Here is a 17,427-nt window from a genome sequence, read left to right on the forward strand (position 1 = left end):
ACCAAAATCATGGAAAAGGGGGACAACAGATCGCGAAACAACACTGTTCTGACGATCAACATTTCATCAAGCGTATTTAGTGCCTTGTTATTTCTATTGGGTGGTGTGGTGAGCGCGATACTCGTCTCAAACCTTGGAATATTTTTACCCACGCGAAAGTCAATTAGTGGGACCGGCACAACCGAATTGTCAACACTCCCAAACACTGAAGTTCAAAAGTTTGATTATGGCCTGCGAAATTGGCCAGTATCTGCATCGCAGAAGTCATCTGTTTCGCCAGGTATTGCATGTTAGACTCCAATATTTAGGCTTCTCAGTATGGACCCGGCCGAGGCCGAGGGGGATAGTGGAAACTGGAAAAAGTTACTAAGACGCCACAGCCACCCCATCTAACTGCTATTGCTAAGAAGGGGAAAAAGAAACCTTGGATTTGGAACAATAAAATTAAAAATTAGCGAGTTGTGTGTAAAGGAAATGAGTGCACAGACATGCGGCATCTTTTTCGTCAGACAGGAATAACGGCCAAATCGTGGTTTTGGGAACCACTCGTAGATTTGTGTACACGCACTTGTGTACAAAGTGAATGGAGGTGGAAATAGGGAACCGTGCGTGTGAGTGTGTGACTGAATAAAGCGCTGCTGTATGAAGTGAACGGTGGTTCCCAATATCACGATAATGCCGGAATAACCCTCGTTTCTGGGGATTTATTTTACAATTTCTGACATGGCCAATGCACATGATGCAGTTCAGCGGAACAACCAAAATACAGAGACTGAAGCTTTAGTTTTGGTCTACATTTTTGTGTTCAATCTGAAAGCGACTGATTAAGGATTTTCCAAGGAGACCATATAAATTTATCTCAAATTTTTGAATGAGATTTTTGGCACTTTTAAATTTTTTATAAGAAAAAGGAAGGTTATCTAAAAAGAAATTTGTGGAAAAAAAGGAATTTTTTAGAAGTTGATTTCTAAGGTGCACAGACCTGCCCTCCCCCTTTCATGCATGTTTTACTGATAAGCACAAGGTCAAATGTCATCAAACTTCACAGCAATATTATTGTATTAAGTATTTTTCATACTTTAATGACACAGCAAAATCCAAATGTTTTTTAAATGTTTTTCATTGGTAAAAATCTCTTGGAACCTCCTGTACCTAAGCTCTTGGAAAGTTTGCATATAGAGTGGGCCATCAATACCTCCCAAACAGGACTAATGAATTACCTTTTTTATTTTCTTGCAGATGTTGCTGGTGAGGTGCAGGCTGCCGTCAATCAAGCCTTAGATGCACAATCTATTGGAAGGAAAGAGAAAGCTCATAAACTATTCCAACATGCCTTGGCATTAGATCCATCACATGCAGATACACTCAATGCTTATGGAGAATTCATTGAAGAAGAAGATATCATCAAAGCAAATCATTTCTACTCCTGTGCTCTCATCTCAAATGATTCTCATTCTAAAGCTCTTATGAATCGGTAAGTAGTGTCTTAAAACAAGAGTGAACCAGTTCTATCTGTCTGTCCATCCATCTATCCTTTATTCTATTTGTTCATCCTCCCTTTCATCCATCTTTTCATCTATTAAATCTTCCATTCATGTTGTTTTCTTTCCACTCATCCATCTATTTATTCATAGCTTTTTATAATCCACCCCTTACCCATCTATTCATCCATTTATCCTTCTATCTATCTATTGATCTATCTATCCATCTATCTATGTATCTATCTTTCTACAGTCTATTCCCCATTTTCAAATTCTGTCTTTCCTTCCTACCATCAGTCTTTCCACCATCCATTTATCCATGCATGATATATCGCAATGTCTCAAATATATCTTTCTGTCTATCCATCTATCATATTGAATTTTTATTCTCATTTGTCTGTAGGGAAAGAACATCCGCAGCAGTGGCTGAGATTGATAAGAGAATGTTTGCTAAGGTTGATGAGAAGAGAGAACAACTAGGTCTCCAGATCCCTGACAATAATGGTGCTCTTCAAAGAGCTCAAGAAGAGTTCTACTATCTTCAGATCTATCACACTACTGCTATAGAAGGCAACACCCTTTCATTGGAACAGATGAGGTCTATTATGGAGACCGGGTTAGCTGTTGGTGGGAAGAGCGTTATGGAACACAACGAGGTACTTGGTCTAAACCTTGCACTACAGTTCATCAACAACACTCTCATGCATCGCTTTGGGAAGATCACCGTTGATGACATCCTTCAAATACACAAACGCGTTCTTGGTCACGTTGACCCCTTAGGGGCAGGGAGTCTACGCACCACACAGGTGTTTGTTGGAGGTTATATCCCGCCCCCTTCGGTTGAAATCAATGACCTAATGGATGATTTTGTTGAGTGGATGAATTCAGAGGAAGCATTGTCTCTACATCCTGTGGAATTTGCTGCATTAGCACATTATAAATTTGTTTACATTCATCCTTTTATGGATGGTAATGGAAGGACGTCACGTCTCTTAATGAATCTAATCCTGCTACGAACTGGTTATCCACCAGTTATTGTTAAGCTATCTCAGAGACAGCAATATTATGAAACCATAAAACAAGCTAATGCTGGTGATATCAGACCATTTATTAGGTTTATATGTAATTGCCTTGATGATATGTTGGATGCTTATCTATGGTTAACTTCAGACTCTCCGAGTAGCCTTCCAGAAATAGAAGAAGGGAAACGGTTGGTCACTGATTTGTGATGAGTATTATGTTTTGACATCCACAGGGTTTGTAGTGGTCCGGGATATCGACAGTACCTTTTTCAACCTAAAGTCAGTTGAAAATCAGGGAATTAGGAATTTGCAAATTATTTATTTGAGATATTTTGAAATTATTGGTGGTGTGGTCATCTGCAATCCTTATGATATTGATATTTCTGAATTGTAGAAATTTTTTTGATATATCTTCTGCTGTGCCATAGTAATGAAAAGTTTTAGTAACTTTTAACATTTGTGATTTTTGATTTCCTTGTAATTGTAATTCACAGATTATAAAAGACATTGATAGCAACTTGCTAGTTATAGCCCAGCGCACACTACACCTTCTATTACAATCCAGTTTCACAGAAATCATAATCATAACATTCCAACATACAGGTTTAACAATCAAATTTTGAATAGTGGTATCAAATACTATACTTTAAATTCAAAGTCTACATGTATTTTTATTCTCTCAGTAGGAATAAAAGCAAAGTTGGATTGATTTCAATCGTATTGACGTTGTAGTCGGCTGTGACTTGAAGCCGATTTAGATTTGACTTTGAACACAGGGTTTGCAGAATTCTGTTTTTATTATTCCTAGTATTATGCTGAAAATCCAATGGAATAATACAATCCCTCAGAGCATATACACATGTTTCAATGTTTTTTTTTTTTTCACCTGCAAGAGAAGTGCTCATTTTGGCTTGCATGCAGCTTGAGTGCCGTGATGAGCGAGTTATTTGTTTTATCATGAAATACACTTTTGGGGAAAAAATACATTTTTTTAAATCACAGAATAAAGTTTTTCATTCCCAGAGGTTAGCAGGTGTGCGTCACAGTAAGATTGTGTAGTGTGCGTCAGGCTTTATAAGGTCTATTATACAGTACTTCCAAACCTCTCTCAATCAAACCTACCCTGCTATTTTGGTTAACAAACTAGTTCTATGGAGTGGGATTTTACTCAATTAGCTGCTCATTGGCTTTCTATGGTTAAAAATGCAACATCACAAAGATACATGTAGGCTGATAGCATTTAAAAATATAATATTCATTGATTTTATCGACTAGTACTTTCTCTCTCTCTCCCCCTTTCCACTTTGTTTTTGCCTGTCTTGTTCTCTGATTTTCTTCCCCCTTTTTTTTGCCTTTGAGCTTCAAATAATTTTGTTCCATATTGTTTGGTTCTGGTGTTTTTTTCATTCATGTGATTTTACTCTAATGAGTGCATGATGGAAAACTTCAGTATGTCTGTTTTTATTAATGCTTTTTTTCCAATTCTGCAGTACCAAGCAATTAATCAAATGATTTCTTGTAGATAGTATGGTAGTACATTATCTTGCCTTATGTCATTTGAGTGGACAAATCTGGTTTTTCTTCTCATAATTTATTCTAAAGTCATGGTCAAGGATTCCCTTGCCTGATTGACCTTTGGCCTTGGAGATTAATTCTGCCCTTCATAATTTTTTTATTTGTTCTGTAATATGTGCCCTCTAGTAATGTGGCTTTTTTTGTAAAGTAATGACATTTGAGGCATGGTATAAATGGGAAAACTATAAGAGGAGGCTACAAGTGTTAGCGAATCAATTGTCACTGTAATAGGACAACCGGGTTTCAGACAGATAATATGTTCATTATGTAACAGGTTTCTGGGATCAATCTAAAGGTGTTGTGTAAACTTCCTAGTGTAAACCTAGCTTGTGGATGGCATTTATCACCTTTACACTACACCTTGGGTTTGTGCGATCAATGTAAAGGTGCGGTGTATAAAACTCAGCTTGTGGATGGCATTAAACACCTTTACACTACACCTTGGGTTTATGTGATCAATCTAAAGGTGTGGTGTATAAAACTCAGCATTAAGACAATTTTACACTACACCTTAGGTTTATGTGATCAATCTAAAGGTGCAGTGTATAAAACTCAGCTTGTGGATGGCATTAAGACAATTTTACACCACACCTTAGGTTTATGTGATCAATCTAAAGGTGCAGTGTATAAAACTCAGCTTGTGGATGGCATTATGATAATTCTACACTACACCTTAGGTTTATGTGATCAATCTAAAGGTGCGGTGTATAAAACTCAGCTTGTGGATGGCATTATGACAATTTTACACTATGCCTGTATTCAAACAATTTTTTTTTTATAAATATATTTGCCACCAACATAATGAGGGGCCTTGTTTTTCAATCAACTTATTTTCTCTGTATTGACTAGTTGCCTTTCATGTGTCATAGGAAAAATACACAGAGGCTCAGGGCAATACAGCCCCCAAAATATGATCAAAAGAAACTTTGAAACTATAAAAGGCTCTCGAAAATCTCCATTCGTTGCAATGTTAAAACTTATCAAATGCTGCAAAATTAGGCTGTTTTTTTTTGCGGGGGGGGGGGGGGGGGCTGACATGTATATCACGTAATGTTTGTGATAATTGAACAGAAAAATATTTAACTTAATGATGAATCTGAAACATGAACTTTTGAGGAAAATCCAATAAAGATTACGAAAGTTGTGAGAATTTTAAGTTTTTGATTTGTGAGGTCAAGCAGCTGCCCCATATGTAAATGTTTAATGGTTCATGATGACTTTGTTATGTTGAGAGCTGGTGTAAAATAGTTTGTCTGTTGATATACTAAAGACCTGTACAATGAAAAACATTTTCAATTTTTTAGAAAATGAAATTTCATTGATTTTTTAAATTCATGATTCTTGGAGCTGCTTGCATAGACGAAATAAAAAAAAAATATTGAAATTCAAATAACTTTAAAATCTTTGATGGATTTCCCTCAAATCTTTACCAATATTTTTCATTATTGTTTAGATTTTTACAATAAACCTAAATGGTAATGGTAGTGATTTTTACCTGATTGCTAAGAAAGCTTCAATGCTTGTAAGGAGAAACCAGAGGACTGATGACTTAAGGTCCTCTCCGAGGGACCTGGTAATGGGGATTAATGCCTTACCAAAGAGTACTAGCGCACAAATTGGAAATCAAACCCGGTGACTGTTACCCCCGCTCTACTGACTGACTATCTCAAGCTAACATGAAAGCATGATGTCACAATTGGGGCGCAATTTGTGAGCATAAAGTAACAGGCGAGGATTCTTTATACATATCGCTCTTGTAATTGCTATGTTATAGATGGGGATCTGTGTTATTGAAAGAATTAACCTAAATTATATTTATTTTTGTATTATGTGCTATAAGTGTTGTACTTCAAATATTTTATAGATTTATTGACATATATATTTCCACATATTGAAGTATTTACATATTTATTATTTGTGATATTTGTGCATGTCTGTTCAATTTTTAAATAATAAATGTATTCAATATGTCAAAAAATATGACTTCCATATTGAATGTTAATTTATGTAGATTTGAAAACAAAATGCATGGTGCTGTGAAAAATAGAAATTGTTTGTGAATTGAATACAACCAAAGAGAAGTGTTTGCTTTAAGATCAAGCATCTCATTGAGAAAATATTACATGGCGATTTTCCAAGATACAGCATGTACCCCTCCCCCCTTCCCCCCAAAATGCTAATGGCACTCTAGATGGGTATAATTTTCAAATTACAACATTATATTGTTTATATCTTTACACCTGTAAACTACAATTTATTTCCCACAAGTAGATTTTTTTCAGGGGCTGCGGAATCTGATTGTGATTTTTTTACATGTTCAGCCCCCCACCCCCCCTCCTCCCCACTTTGAAAACCGTTCTGTTTTTGTGATATGGTCCAATTATCACAAAGATATGAGCATTTATTCATCAGGAAACATCTTCATCCAAGTTTTGTATGAAGTAGTAAGTTTCGGCTAAAACGATTCTTTTAATCTTTTTAAGTGGTACAGAGTATGTCTATTCACGTCAAGCCATGGGTGTGAATCTGCTTGGATTTTCTTTTGTTCATGACTTTGGGATGGCGTCATCCCTTGTGATAAATACATGATATCATGATGAGATCATGGATTACAAAATTTGTTTGAATTCATTTCCATGCATTTAGTTTTTCTTTTATGCCTATAATCAATCAATTTTAATGTTTGATAAAAGATATGTCAATTTTCTTAAACCTTCATTAAAAAATAATAAGTAAAATAGGCCCGGAAGAAAAAAAACAGAGTAAATGAAGATGTGATTGGACTACTGTTTTTTATATGAGTGCTTAAAGGCTCATATCTCTTTGTTCAATCATGGACCAAATCACATAGAATTTAAGCCAATTACATATAACAAATGCTAGTTTGCAATTACAAAATTATATACAATATGACTTTGTAATTTTGACAAAGTATATCTGAAGTGCCACTGATATTTTGTTGTGGGACACGATGTATATTTTGCAAGCTTGAACTTTGGCTTAGTCTGGGGTGTTATATTTGGAAACCATTAAGCTATGTAACAAGAACAGGAAAACAAAAAGATTTTTTATGTGTGAGTTTGTCAAGAAGATAATAAGTTAACCATTGCAAGTACAAATCTGAGTTTGTTTGAGCATAGCACACTTTTTAAAATGAAAATATTGTTTTGAAAATTATATTTGGAGGTTTTTAACACGTGAAATTTGAAAATAAATTTAGCTGCCTTTGACTTTGTTAGCATTTAAAATATTTAAATGAGTGAATCTTAATTCAATTTCCATAAAAGAGAATGAATAAAAACCTGTAATGATTTAGAATGTAATGCCATACCTAGATGACATTTATGTATTATTAACATGATTTTATACCGATATAAACTCACCGATGCGCAAGAGAGGCAGATATAAGAGAGAAGGGGGGCAAGAGAAAGAATGGAGATGAAGAGAGGGAGGGGAGAAGTCCGCATGTGCATAAAATGCTTTTCCATGAAAGAATATAACACTGTTATGCAGGGGCGAAAATCTCTTCCAAAAGGTAGGGGGACAAGGGGCTGGGGGAAAAGGTTATCACCCCAAATTTAAGGTCATTTCGACGAAAATAGATTTGGCATGCAACCCCCTCCCCCCCCAAAAAAAAAAAATCAAGGTCATCTCGTCCTAAAATACATGTTTTATTTCGATATTGAATGACGTATTTCTTACCATCATAAGACCCAAAATAGTAGCGGGACATTGGGGACATTTGATATTGTGTCCCCCTACTATTTTGAGTAGGGGGGACACGTCTCCCTGGGATTTCCGCCCATGCTGTTATGACGAAAAGAGTTATTTTACATCACTTGTTTGTATAATATGGTGACATATAATGATTTATGCATTTTGGTTTGAAAAAAAACAAAAGAAATCTTGTAGTAGACCTGAACACGGATAGTCAAATAATACGTTTCAAATGAAATACTTGTTTTCATTTTTGCCTTATCTCGTCTGGGTCGACGTTATATAGCAAAAATGAATGTCCTATGAAACAAGTGATGTCCCCTAAAACTTTGTGACATCATTAACATTTTTTTTTTAAAGTCCGAAAAATATCCTAAAAATTATCAAGTCTCTGACGTGGATTCACTTTTCATGGGGTGCCTATTGAGCAACTCCATATTGATAAAAAGAACAAAAAAATGACAAGGAAGAAGAAAAAGTCGCTCACAAACATGATATAGGGCAATTCATCTCCAGAAATAAATTGGCATCCCCCACCCCGGAAAATGTCATTAGTCAAAAATTAATTTACTCTGATACTACAACAATTTTAACAACTAAGTCAAGAGCAGGCGAGAATTGAAAAAAAAATGTATTTCGTCATTTAATACAATATTAATTAAAAACTTGGTATATACTACAAGAATCATCCATCACCTAGCTTATAAAACTTTGTGAATAACATTTGAGAAAGAACAAATCATTCCGAAATAGGCTTATATGAAATGCAATAGCATAAGGGAAATAAATTAAAATATGTCAAAATGGCAAACAATAGCAGGAAACAAAGGTAGAATTGAATGAGTCAAAAGCTAATCTGCATGGAAAACAAAGAGAGGACAATTAAGAAAACAAAAATTAATAACACGACCGGGCTGCCGAGGATTGAAAATAAAGAGCAGGAAGAAAGATGGACTGCAAACAACATACGATAAGCTTGTTAAATTTTATGCAAATAGCTACCGGGGCCTTGCCCCAAACCCCACGCAGTAGGGCCGGGCTCTTCATCTATCAACCCCCCCCCCCCCCCGTTCAATCACTGGCGTACAGACGCGGGGGGGGGGAGGGTTCCACACACACGAGCCTATAGGAGACTAGCGTATGATGAAATAAATGGAAACAATTAAATAACATTCAACTTTTATATACCCCTTCCCCTATCGGGATCCTTATCAGCTTTACGCACTGGCATATAGGCGAGGAGGGTTGTTCTACACCAGAGAGGAAATTATAGAAGACAAAGTATAATAAAATAAATGGAAACAATAAAATATGTTATTTGCTGAATATGATGGAAAAAATCTATCACATAATTAGAATTTAATTTCAATAGGCTTTTTTTCCAGCTCGCTTTGCACGCTGGCAACTTTTAATAAAATTTCCCACATTGCTATATATGTTTTGCCCCCTCAAAATATTTGGTTCATTATGCAACTGGGTTGAATTGAAATATGTTGTGTAAAAATATTCTGTATATATAGCCGCGATTTAATTAAAATAGCGGCAATCTGCGAGGTTTAGATGGCTTTGATAGAAAAAAGTTCCGGGGGCTCCGGCCAGGACCTCAACCGCACAGCACTGTCGTATGGAAGGGTGGCCACTGGCCCCAAAAAAGTTCTACAAATAAGAACAAACAAAAAAGGAAGGAAAGAAAAGCAAAGGAAAAGTGTAGGATATAATTTTATTTACTGACTGTAATATCTCAAAGTTAGATTCTCATAAAAAGGTGATTTTTATCTCGCTCACTTCGTTCGTTTGGGACTTATTTTAAGCAGGTTTTTAGCACATGTGTAATACTGCGCCCCTCATTTTCCTACTTTTCACGCTACTGCCGCAAAGAATCGTCACAGTGGCATACGTACAGACCACAAAAAAAAGGAATGGAAAGAGAGAAGAGTAAAATATTAATAATTTTTTGGATATCATGTCAAAATCTATATATCGCAAAATTGTGTGGATTTTGTATTAATAAGGTCAAAGTTTTTGCTCGCTCACAACTTTTTTAATTTGTAAAAGATAAATTATGCCCGATACGCAATATCTGGCCCTCTCAAACAAACGAACCAGTAGTGTCACAACCATGCTACGAGCCTTAGAATGGGACTCATTGGAAGACAGACGGAAATACAGTAGATTGAGCCCAATGTTCCAAATAATCAAAGGTCTTCGGTTGCCATCAACCCCAAAAACTTCATCCAGCAAACCACCCGGCAGACTAGAGGAAATAGTATCAAGTTCTGGACAACGTGTGCTACGTCAAAGGGACGCTCATAAATACAGCTTCTTCCTTCGAACTACCAAAGAATCATTGGAATGAGTTAAACATAGAGTAGACACAACATGGACTCTTTCAAATCCAAAATCACTCAAAAACCTAGCAAGTGACCTGCTTTCTTGTTGATCCCAGACACATCAATAAATGGCGGCAGGGGCGTCGATCCATTTTTCATATTGGGGGGCAAAATCATGAATCAATTTTCCAAAGGCGCTCGATCACACAAACACATATGCCTATATGTGTACATATATATATGTATATATATATGCACACACACACACACACATATATATATATATTTATATATATACATATCTCACCAGCAGATTAATGCGAGCGCGAAGCGCGAGCTGAAAATTTTGAAATTTCGATCTGAAAAAAAATTGAGTTTAATTGATGTTTTTTATAAAGAACAAGATATATATATCCAACAAAAGATTATTGCAAATCGAAGTGGGAGTTCTTTTGAGGTTTAGAACTGAAAACGGGACCATATTCACCTATTTAATCATGGAAAGTATGGGTTTTTGTTACAAAAATGATGCGAGCGCGAAGCGCGAGCTGAAATTTTTTGATATTCCAATCTGAAAAGTGGACATTTTGAGCACGATTTTAGACAAAGAACGATTTGTGTATCTCAATCTCGCTTGCTGATTTCTGTGTAACATTACAATCTTATTTTATTTTCAGCACATGCGGAATTATTGGGGGGGCAAAATGATATGTTTGCCCCCCCCCCCAATATTTTCATTGGTGGGGCGATCGCCCCCCCCCCTGCCCCCCCCCCCCCCCCATAATCGACGCCTCTGAATGGCGGAGTACAGCAAGTCTGCATACTGCGGTAGGCACTTAATACTTCAGTTTGAAAGGACACTCGTAAAATGACGTCACTCTCGCCGATGAATATTCATTAGATTGTGGTCGTGTGTGTTCCATACAAACATGCACACAGAAGTGCATGCATGCAGAGAGTTATATGAGAGGAACATTGGCTCCAGAGAGAAGTTGTCAATAACGTGTGTGTACTATTCCATGCTGTCCGTATGGGAGAGAGTGCATGGCAATTCGGTTAAACGAAGTTTCCGATATAAAGAGATAATTACTCAATGTACAGTAGACGTATACTGTAATAGAGGCAAATGTCAGATCAGGGGAGGCTGGAGTACAATCAGGTTTTCTTTTTGTAAGGGAAGAATAGTGTATAATTATAGCCAATTGATCTAAGTAAGGGAAGTGAACAATAATGTTTTTTAAAAAGAATGGAATATACCTGCATGGTGAAGCCAATTTGAAAGGAGGTGAGGCAAGTTTCAATGGAGGTTATTAAAAAAAATAAACTGTACAACACATTATAGTGAAGCCAGTTTAAAAGGAGGTGAGGCAGGTTTCAATGGAGGTTTTTTATAAAGAATAAACGGTACCACACATTATGGTGACGCCAGTTTAAATGGAGGTGAGAAAAGTTTCAATGGAGGTTTTTTCAAAAGAAACTGTACCACACATATCATGGTGAAGCCAGTTTAAAAGGAGGCGAGGCAAGTTTCAATGGAGGTTTTTATAACTGTACTCTGAATTATGGTGAAGCCAATTTAAAAGCAGGTGAGGCAAGTTTCAATGGAGGTTTTTTAAAAAGAATAAACTGTACCACACATTATGGTGAAGCCAATTTAAAAGGAGGTGAGGCAGGTTTCAATGGAGGTTTTTTAAAAAGAATAAATGGTACCACACATTATGGTGACGCCAGTTTAAATGGAGGTGAGACAAGTTTCAATGGAGGTTTTTTCAAAAGAATAAACTGTACCACACATATCATGGTGAAGCCAGTTTAAAAGGAGGCGAGGCAAGTTTCAATGGAGGTTTTTATAACTGTACTCTGAATTATGGTGAAGCCAATTTTAGCCACTACTTGATGAAGTCATGTTGCCTTGTCAAAAGGCTAGATCTAATAAAGCATTATCTCCTTTGATGGTGCGTCACCATTCACATTATGCAACTACAGGTGAAGATCAAATCTGTGATTGTTTCTCTTTCATGTTATTAACAATTTATTTTATATTATAGCAAGATTGGTATTTTTACAAGCATTCTTTCTGATGAAATTAATTTATACCCTGGGACACTGTTTGTGACTTTTTCTCGTAGATGTATTCAATGCCTATGCAATATTTGTAAACATGTAATTTTTAAAGGCAGTTGGCAGCTGAATGTTATAGTTGTGAAACAGTACTAAATTACTCCATAACAGTATCTCTTGTAAAAATATTTGATTTGTATTAGGCCCCCTCTGTGATTGTGTAGTTATACCTTGTTTTAATAAGTTCATTACAAGATGAACATTAAACTACATCACACCAATGACAAAAGGGGTAGAAGCACAGGTTTGCAACCTTTACTTTAAAGTTCAGCTCTTTCAAGAAAAATTGAATCTTCACCATACAAAATGTAAATATGGATTGTTTAACAACTATAAACAAGATTATAAAATATAAACAAAATTTGCAGGACGCTTATTCTGGCTTGTCTAGCCAATTTTATCTCCCGACAACTTAACCCTAACTAGGCCGGGCTTTTTTGGCTGTTCAGTGGCCGGGGGGGGGGAGTTGATTCCCCCCCCCCCCCCCCGAGACCTTGGTTGCCGATGGCGCAAGTGCCACAATAATTTGCATGCTGGTATTGTGCGATGTAATCAACAAGGCTGTAGGATAAAATTTTCCAAAATAAGGAGATTTTATTTTATATAAATTAATTATGCTAATTTATGCATAAATTATACTTCTTGTTCTAATTCACTAAATAATAAAGCTCCTTGAATGCTAAGTTTTGGTAAAATTATTCTTTGTAGCATTCTTAACAATCTCGATTGGAAAAAATTGTTTTGGAAATCAATTTCTATTGTATTTTATTGTTTTATGAATTTCTTATGTATTTCTCTGATTTTCAACCTTTTGTTTTGCTTTGTTTTTCCACCAGATTTATTGCACAACCTTTTTGAAGCATAATTATGCTAAAATCAATTTATTTCAGCTGTTTAAAGTATAAATAATCATATCTTTATGACTAAGATGAGAAAACTCAATTTGCATTGAATTTGTATACAAAATCATGTTTTGGCACAATTTTTGGTCAGACATGCACTTATAAAATGTTGCGTAATTTCAGAACCGCGTACATGGGCTTCGTAAATTTGGTCTCAAGATGCGCAAGACTTTTAAGTATAAACTCTGCAATGGCGTGGTCAAAATTCGCGCGGTGGAATTATCGCAGAAAATGTTGAGGGGGGAGTTGATTCAACCCTCCCCTCAGCCTGTTTTGGGTTAAGAATAGTTGCTCTAATCAACTTGAGACTTAGTCTAAGTGTGTATAATTGAGTACAGATGATCTGATCAGATTTTGGGGTTAAGAGTCAATGACTCATTAAATACATGATATATCCTATTCTTGCTGTTATTCAGTTAAGAATCATTTGTGGGATCAAATTCAAAATTAAGGTAAGGTTCTGATTATATTGCAAGATTACAGATATGCAGTCGTTATATAAATTCAAACAGTTCATTTTCACATCATCTGTACAATTGTCAATAGGATGAAATTCAAGCTTGGTTCCTGAATGCACATTTAATGCAGATAATCTCTGTAAATAGTTGTAGTTCAGTTCATAGGTCACAGGCATCAGTATACTTGTATACCCAAAATATCTCCTATTCCCATGTCTTATAGAATCATTTGAGGGTTCTACTTCCAATATGGCTTATCTGTGCATATGGCTGGTGAAATATTAGCCCATGAGATCAAAGTTCATGGTATAACAGTCATGTCCTCAAAAAGCATATTTCATCCAAGTGATAGTTGTGACTACAGAGGTTTTGAATATTCAATGACCTTGATGAAGACAAAAGCACAAGCCACGGGAGGATTTGGATGATTCTGACCAATTAGCTCATTAGCATCAGAGATGCCAAGTTCAAAGACCAGCTATGCGTGAGATTTTCTTTGAATCTGAGTGAGATCACAGACATTGTGTACAATGTATATGGGGATAGGCTGTGATAGTTGCGTGAGACAGAGATTTGACGGGATGAACAAGAGTCCAAAATGCTCGAGTCTCACGCATAATGCATGAGACTTGGTAGCTCTGTAGCATAGGGACCTGCACTCTGACTGATAACTTTTTAATCTCCTCAAATCTTTGAAAGGATCAATTTGAAAATTACCTCTTGTGTTAGTGAAGGTTTTAAGTCAAATTTCTATTGTCGGCAAGGTCATGTTAAAAATGTAAATATATAATGTATTCTTGGTCTAAGCAAAGACAGTGCCATAAGTTTTGACTGCATGTATTTGAGAATCCATCTAGTTAGTCATAAAACATCAACTAATTGTATCCATTCAACTTAGGGTTCCTTAGGATACTTGCAAATGTTAACCTGTGTAAATAATGATACATTGTTTGTTGCATTAATCGGCATTGAGGCTGATCAATAAGTATTTGATGCAAGACTAAATGACCTTTGTGTTTTATTCAGTATTGTTAAAATGTCTCATATCATTCTGAACATAATTTGCCACAATTTTTGCTGCCCACATAACAGTCATTGTAGATGTTTGTGCATAAACTTGATTAGAATGCATGCCATTAGCACACAGTACTTGCCAACTTTTAGTATCTTATCATCTTTTATCATGATCCTAGGCCTGCCAGTACTGAAAATAAACGTATTTTAAACTGTATTATAGTGTATATTTTTATTTACTCAAACTGCAGTTAATACTTGCTGTTAACTATTGTAATTATCACTTGTTCTTTTTAACAGCAAGAGTATGTTGCTATATGTGTCCAGACACCCCAATACCAACAGTAAATACATTGATTTAAAGATTCTCATTGATCTTGAACAATCACATCCTAAGCTGTAAAATGATTTATCTTGATAATATTGATGAATAATATCCCTCGCTAGTACCTGATTGAATGCAGAAGAAGTTTGGTGAGAGCTTCAAATAAGAGAACAAGATATGGGGTTCACTTAAGCATGCGATGTGTAATATGTAGTTCAACTACTTAGCAGTGAGCAAAACACGGATATCGAAGTCTTGTATTTTGTCTTCAACTTTTACAACCTCACATTTTGACAGTATAAAGAAAAAAAATATTTTTTTGGATAACCCAATGTTCTAATATACGTTTGGAAAACCGAATTACCATTTTGGTTATTTTCTACGAACCTTCACTGGCAACTTATTGTTGATATTTGGGTGGCTGGCCAAATTTCGTTATGTTGAGAAAAAATATCAAAGAGCATATGAAAAAAAAAACATTTATGTAAAAAAGCTTGCCTAGCTGCTAGTATTTTCGTCTCTTGTACTATTTCATGTTACTCTGATAGATTTCATGTTGTTACACAAAATGGGGTTTAGTATTCAGAACAACCCTTAACTTTGCCTCAACCACAACAGTACTTGCCAAACTGGATAAATCAACATTATCAAGCTGTGTAGAAGAACTTCATGATCATATAGATACCATTAAGTGCATACATATGTAATGTCTTTCAAGCTGTATGACATAGATTTTCTTTTCCATCCAATATCAGCTTCTATATTTTTTAAGCTTAGTATTTATTGCCATGTTGGCAAATTGTGAAATAGTTCATGTTGAAATATGTTGTATGACCTGTCATGCAGTTTTAATGTTATTTTTTAAGAAAATATTCTGTCATCATTTTCAGTACATATACAAGGTTTAAAAACTGTATCTTATAAAAGTTTATTCAATGTATGCCTTTACCAAAGTTGGCCATAAGCACAGTGGGTACGAACTATCACTGATGACAACAGAGCAATCGCTCAAAATATATGTATAGCCTTATAAATGTGCAAGTCAATAAAATCTACTATGACTACATAGTTTTTCTTTGTGCAACACAGTCATATTTCATTTGGATGAATTAAAAATTGAGTGGTGTGTTGGGGTAATGCTATGGTAACTGCAGTTCTGTTGTACTCTGACGGTTGGTGTTGTAATGATGTGATTGCCAGTGTGTGGACGTCATGTTGTAAGAGAAAGTTAAAGTGAGTGTTTGCTTTGAAATGGACTCAACCCATGAAAGTTCAACTTTGTGCTGCAGAAACTGGTGTGGTAGTGGGATAATAATGATGATGAGGAACAGGGTACCCCAGTATTCAATGCTATTCTTAAAGCCACAATTTTAAGTATATTATACTCAGTATTTTGCGAGAGTAAAATACTTATCCATCGTTGGTATTCAATTGCATTTTTTTGGCTAAGTATTTTGCCTAAATGTAAGTCGGCCATCTACTAGACTTAAGTCTGCATATCCAAAAATGAAACGCACAGAAATTCATTCATACATTTGGCACTATTTGGATAAAAATTTATAACATCACAATGGGTATTAGTATTTACCTCATTTTGGATAAGGTAAATTCTGAGATCTGATCTGCATGCAAGTTTAAGCATTTTGTTAAGCCAGCCAAATTGCTAAGTAAAATACTAATAAAATCAAAACTTAGAAATTAAAAGGCGGCCAAGGTATTATTTTTTCTCCAGAGGACATGTACAGATTTCTTGTTGACAAAGGATGACATGATTATTTTGCATAACCTGGCTTATAAAAAAATATATTATGTATATTCCATTTCAGTGATAATTGGATTTTTGAGAAGGGAATTTTTACGTATTGGGGGAATGGAAAAGTTTGCTTCTACATCCATTCCATTCCTCACCTCTCAAGTTGGCTTTACCATCATTTGAAGTACAGTTTATTCTTTTTCAAAAACCTCCATTGAAACCTGCCTCACCTCCTTTTAAATTGGCTTCACCATCATTTGTAGTAGTTATAAAAAACTCCATTGGAACTTGCCTCACCTCCTTTTAAATTGGCTTCACCATCATTTGTAGTACAGTTATAAAAACCTCCATTAAAACTTGCCTCACCTCCTTTAAAATTGGTTTCACCATAATACCAGTACAGTTTTTTAAAAACCTCCATTGAAACTTGCCTCACCTCCTTTTAAATTGGCTACACCATAATTTGTTCTTTTTTAAAAACCTCCACTGAAACCTGCCTCGCCTCCTTTTAAACTGGCTTCACCATGATATGTGTGGTACATTTATTCTTTTTAAAAAACCTCCATTGAAACTTGCCTCACCTGCTTTTAAATTGGCTTCACCATAATTCAGAGTACAGTTATAAAAACCTCCATTGAAACTTGCCTCGCCTCCTTTTAAACTGGCTTCACCATGATATGTGTGGTACAGTTTCTTTTGAAAAAACCTCCATTGAAACTTGTCTCACCT

The 17,427-nt window shown here is 35.6% G+C and overlaps 1 protein-coding gene and 1 long non-coding RNA gene across 2 annotated transcripts; one reads left to right on the forward strand and one right to left on the reverse strand.

Annotated features, from left to right (window-relative positions):
• Positions 1-9: 9 nt before the first annotated feature.
• On the forward strand, positions 10-3,697 carry LOC121417556 (protein adenylyltransferase FICD-like). The gene is made up of 3 exons (XM_041611294.1): positions 10-280; positions 1,240-1,474; positions 1,885-3,697. Exons 1-3 carry the CDS (start codon positions 10-12, stop codon positions 2,708-2,710), a joined length of 1,332 nt encoding a protein of 443 aa, XP_041467228.1. The 3' UTR covers positions 2,711-3,697.
• Positions 3,698-3,982: 285 nt separating this feature from the next.
• LOC121417558 lies at positions 3,983-5,508 on the reverse strand. Its single transcript, XR_005970385.1, has 2 exons — positions 4,670-5,508; positions 3,983-4,588 (listed from the first exon to the last, which is right to left on the reverse strand). It is a non-coding gene; the product is annotated as an uncharacterized LOC121417558 (long non-coding RNA).
• Positions 5,509-17,427: the final 11,919 nt, after the last annotated feature.

The sequence above is a fragment of the Lytechinus variegatus genome, chromosome 6 (genome assembly GCF_018143015.1).
Source record: "Lytechinus variegatus isolate NC3 chromosome 6, Lvar_3.0, whole genome shotgun sequence".
Lineage (NCBI taxonomy): Eukaryota > Metazoa > Echinodermata > Echinoidea > Temnopleuroida > Toxopneustidae > Lytechinus > Lytechinus variegatus.

What these genes read in the sequence shown, in the direction of transcription:
- LOC121417556 (XM_041611294.1), top strand. Translation starts at nt 10, where the DNA reads ATGGAAAAGGGGGACAACAGATCGCGAAACAACACTGTTCTGACGATC. An exon ending in GAAGTCATCTGTTTCGCCAG is followed by an intron (nt 281 to 1,239) that starts GTATTGCATGTT and finishes ATTTTCTTGCAG; the next exon opens with ATGTTGCTGGTGAGGTGCAG. An exon ending in TCTAAAGCTCTTATGAATCG is followed by an intron (nt 1,475 to 1,884) that starts GTAAGTAGTGTC and finishes ATTTGTCTGTAG; the next exon opens with GGAAAGAACATCCGCAGCAG.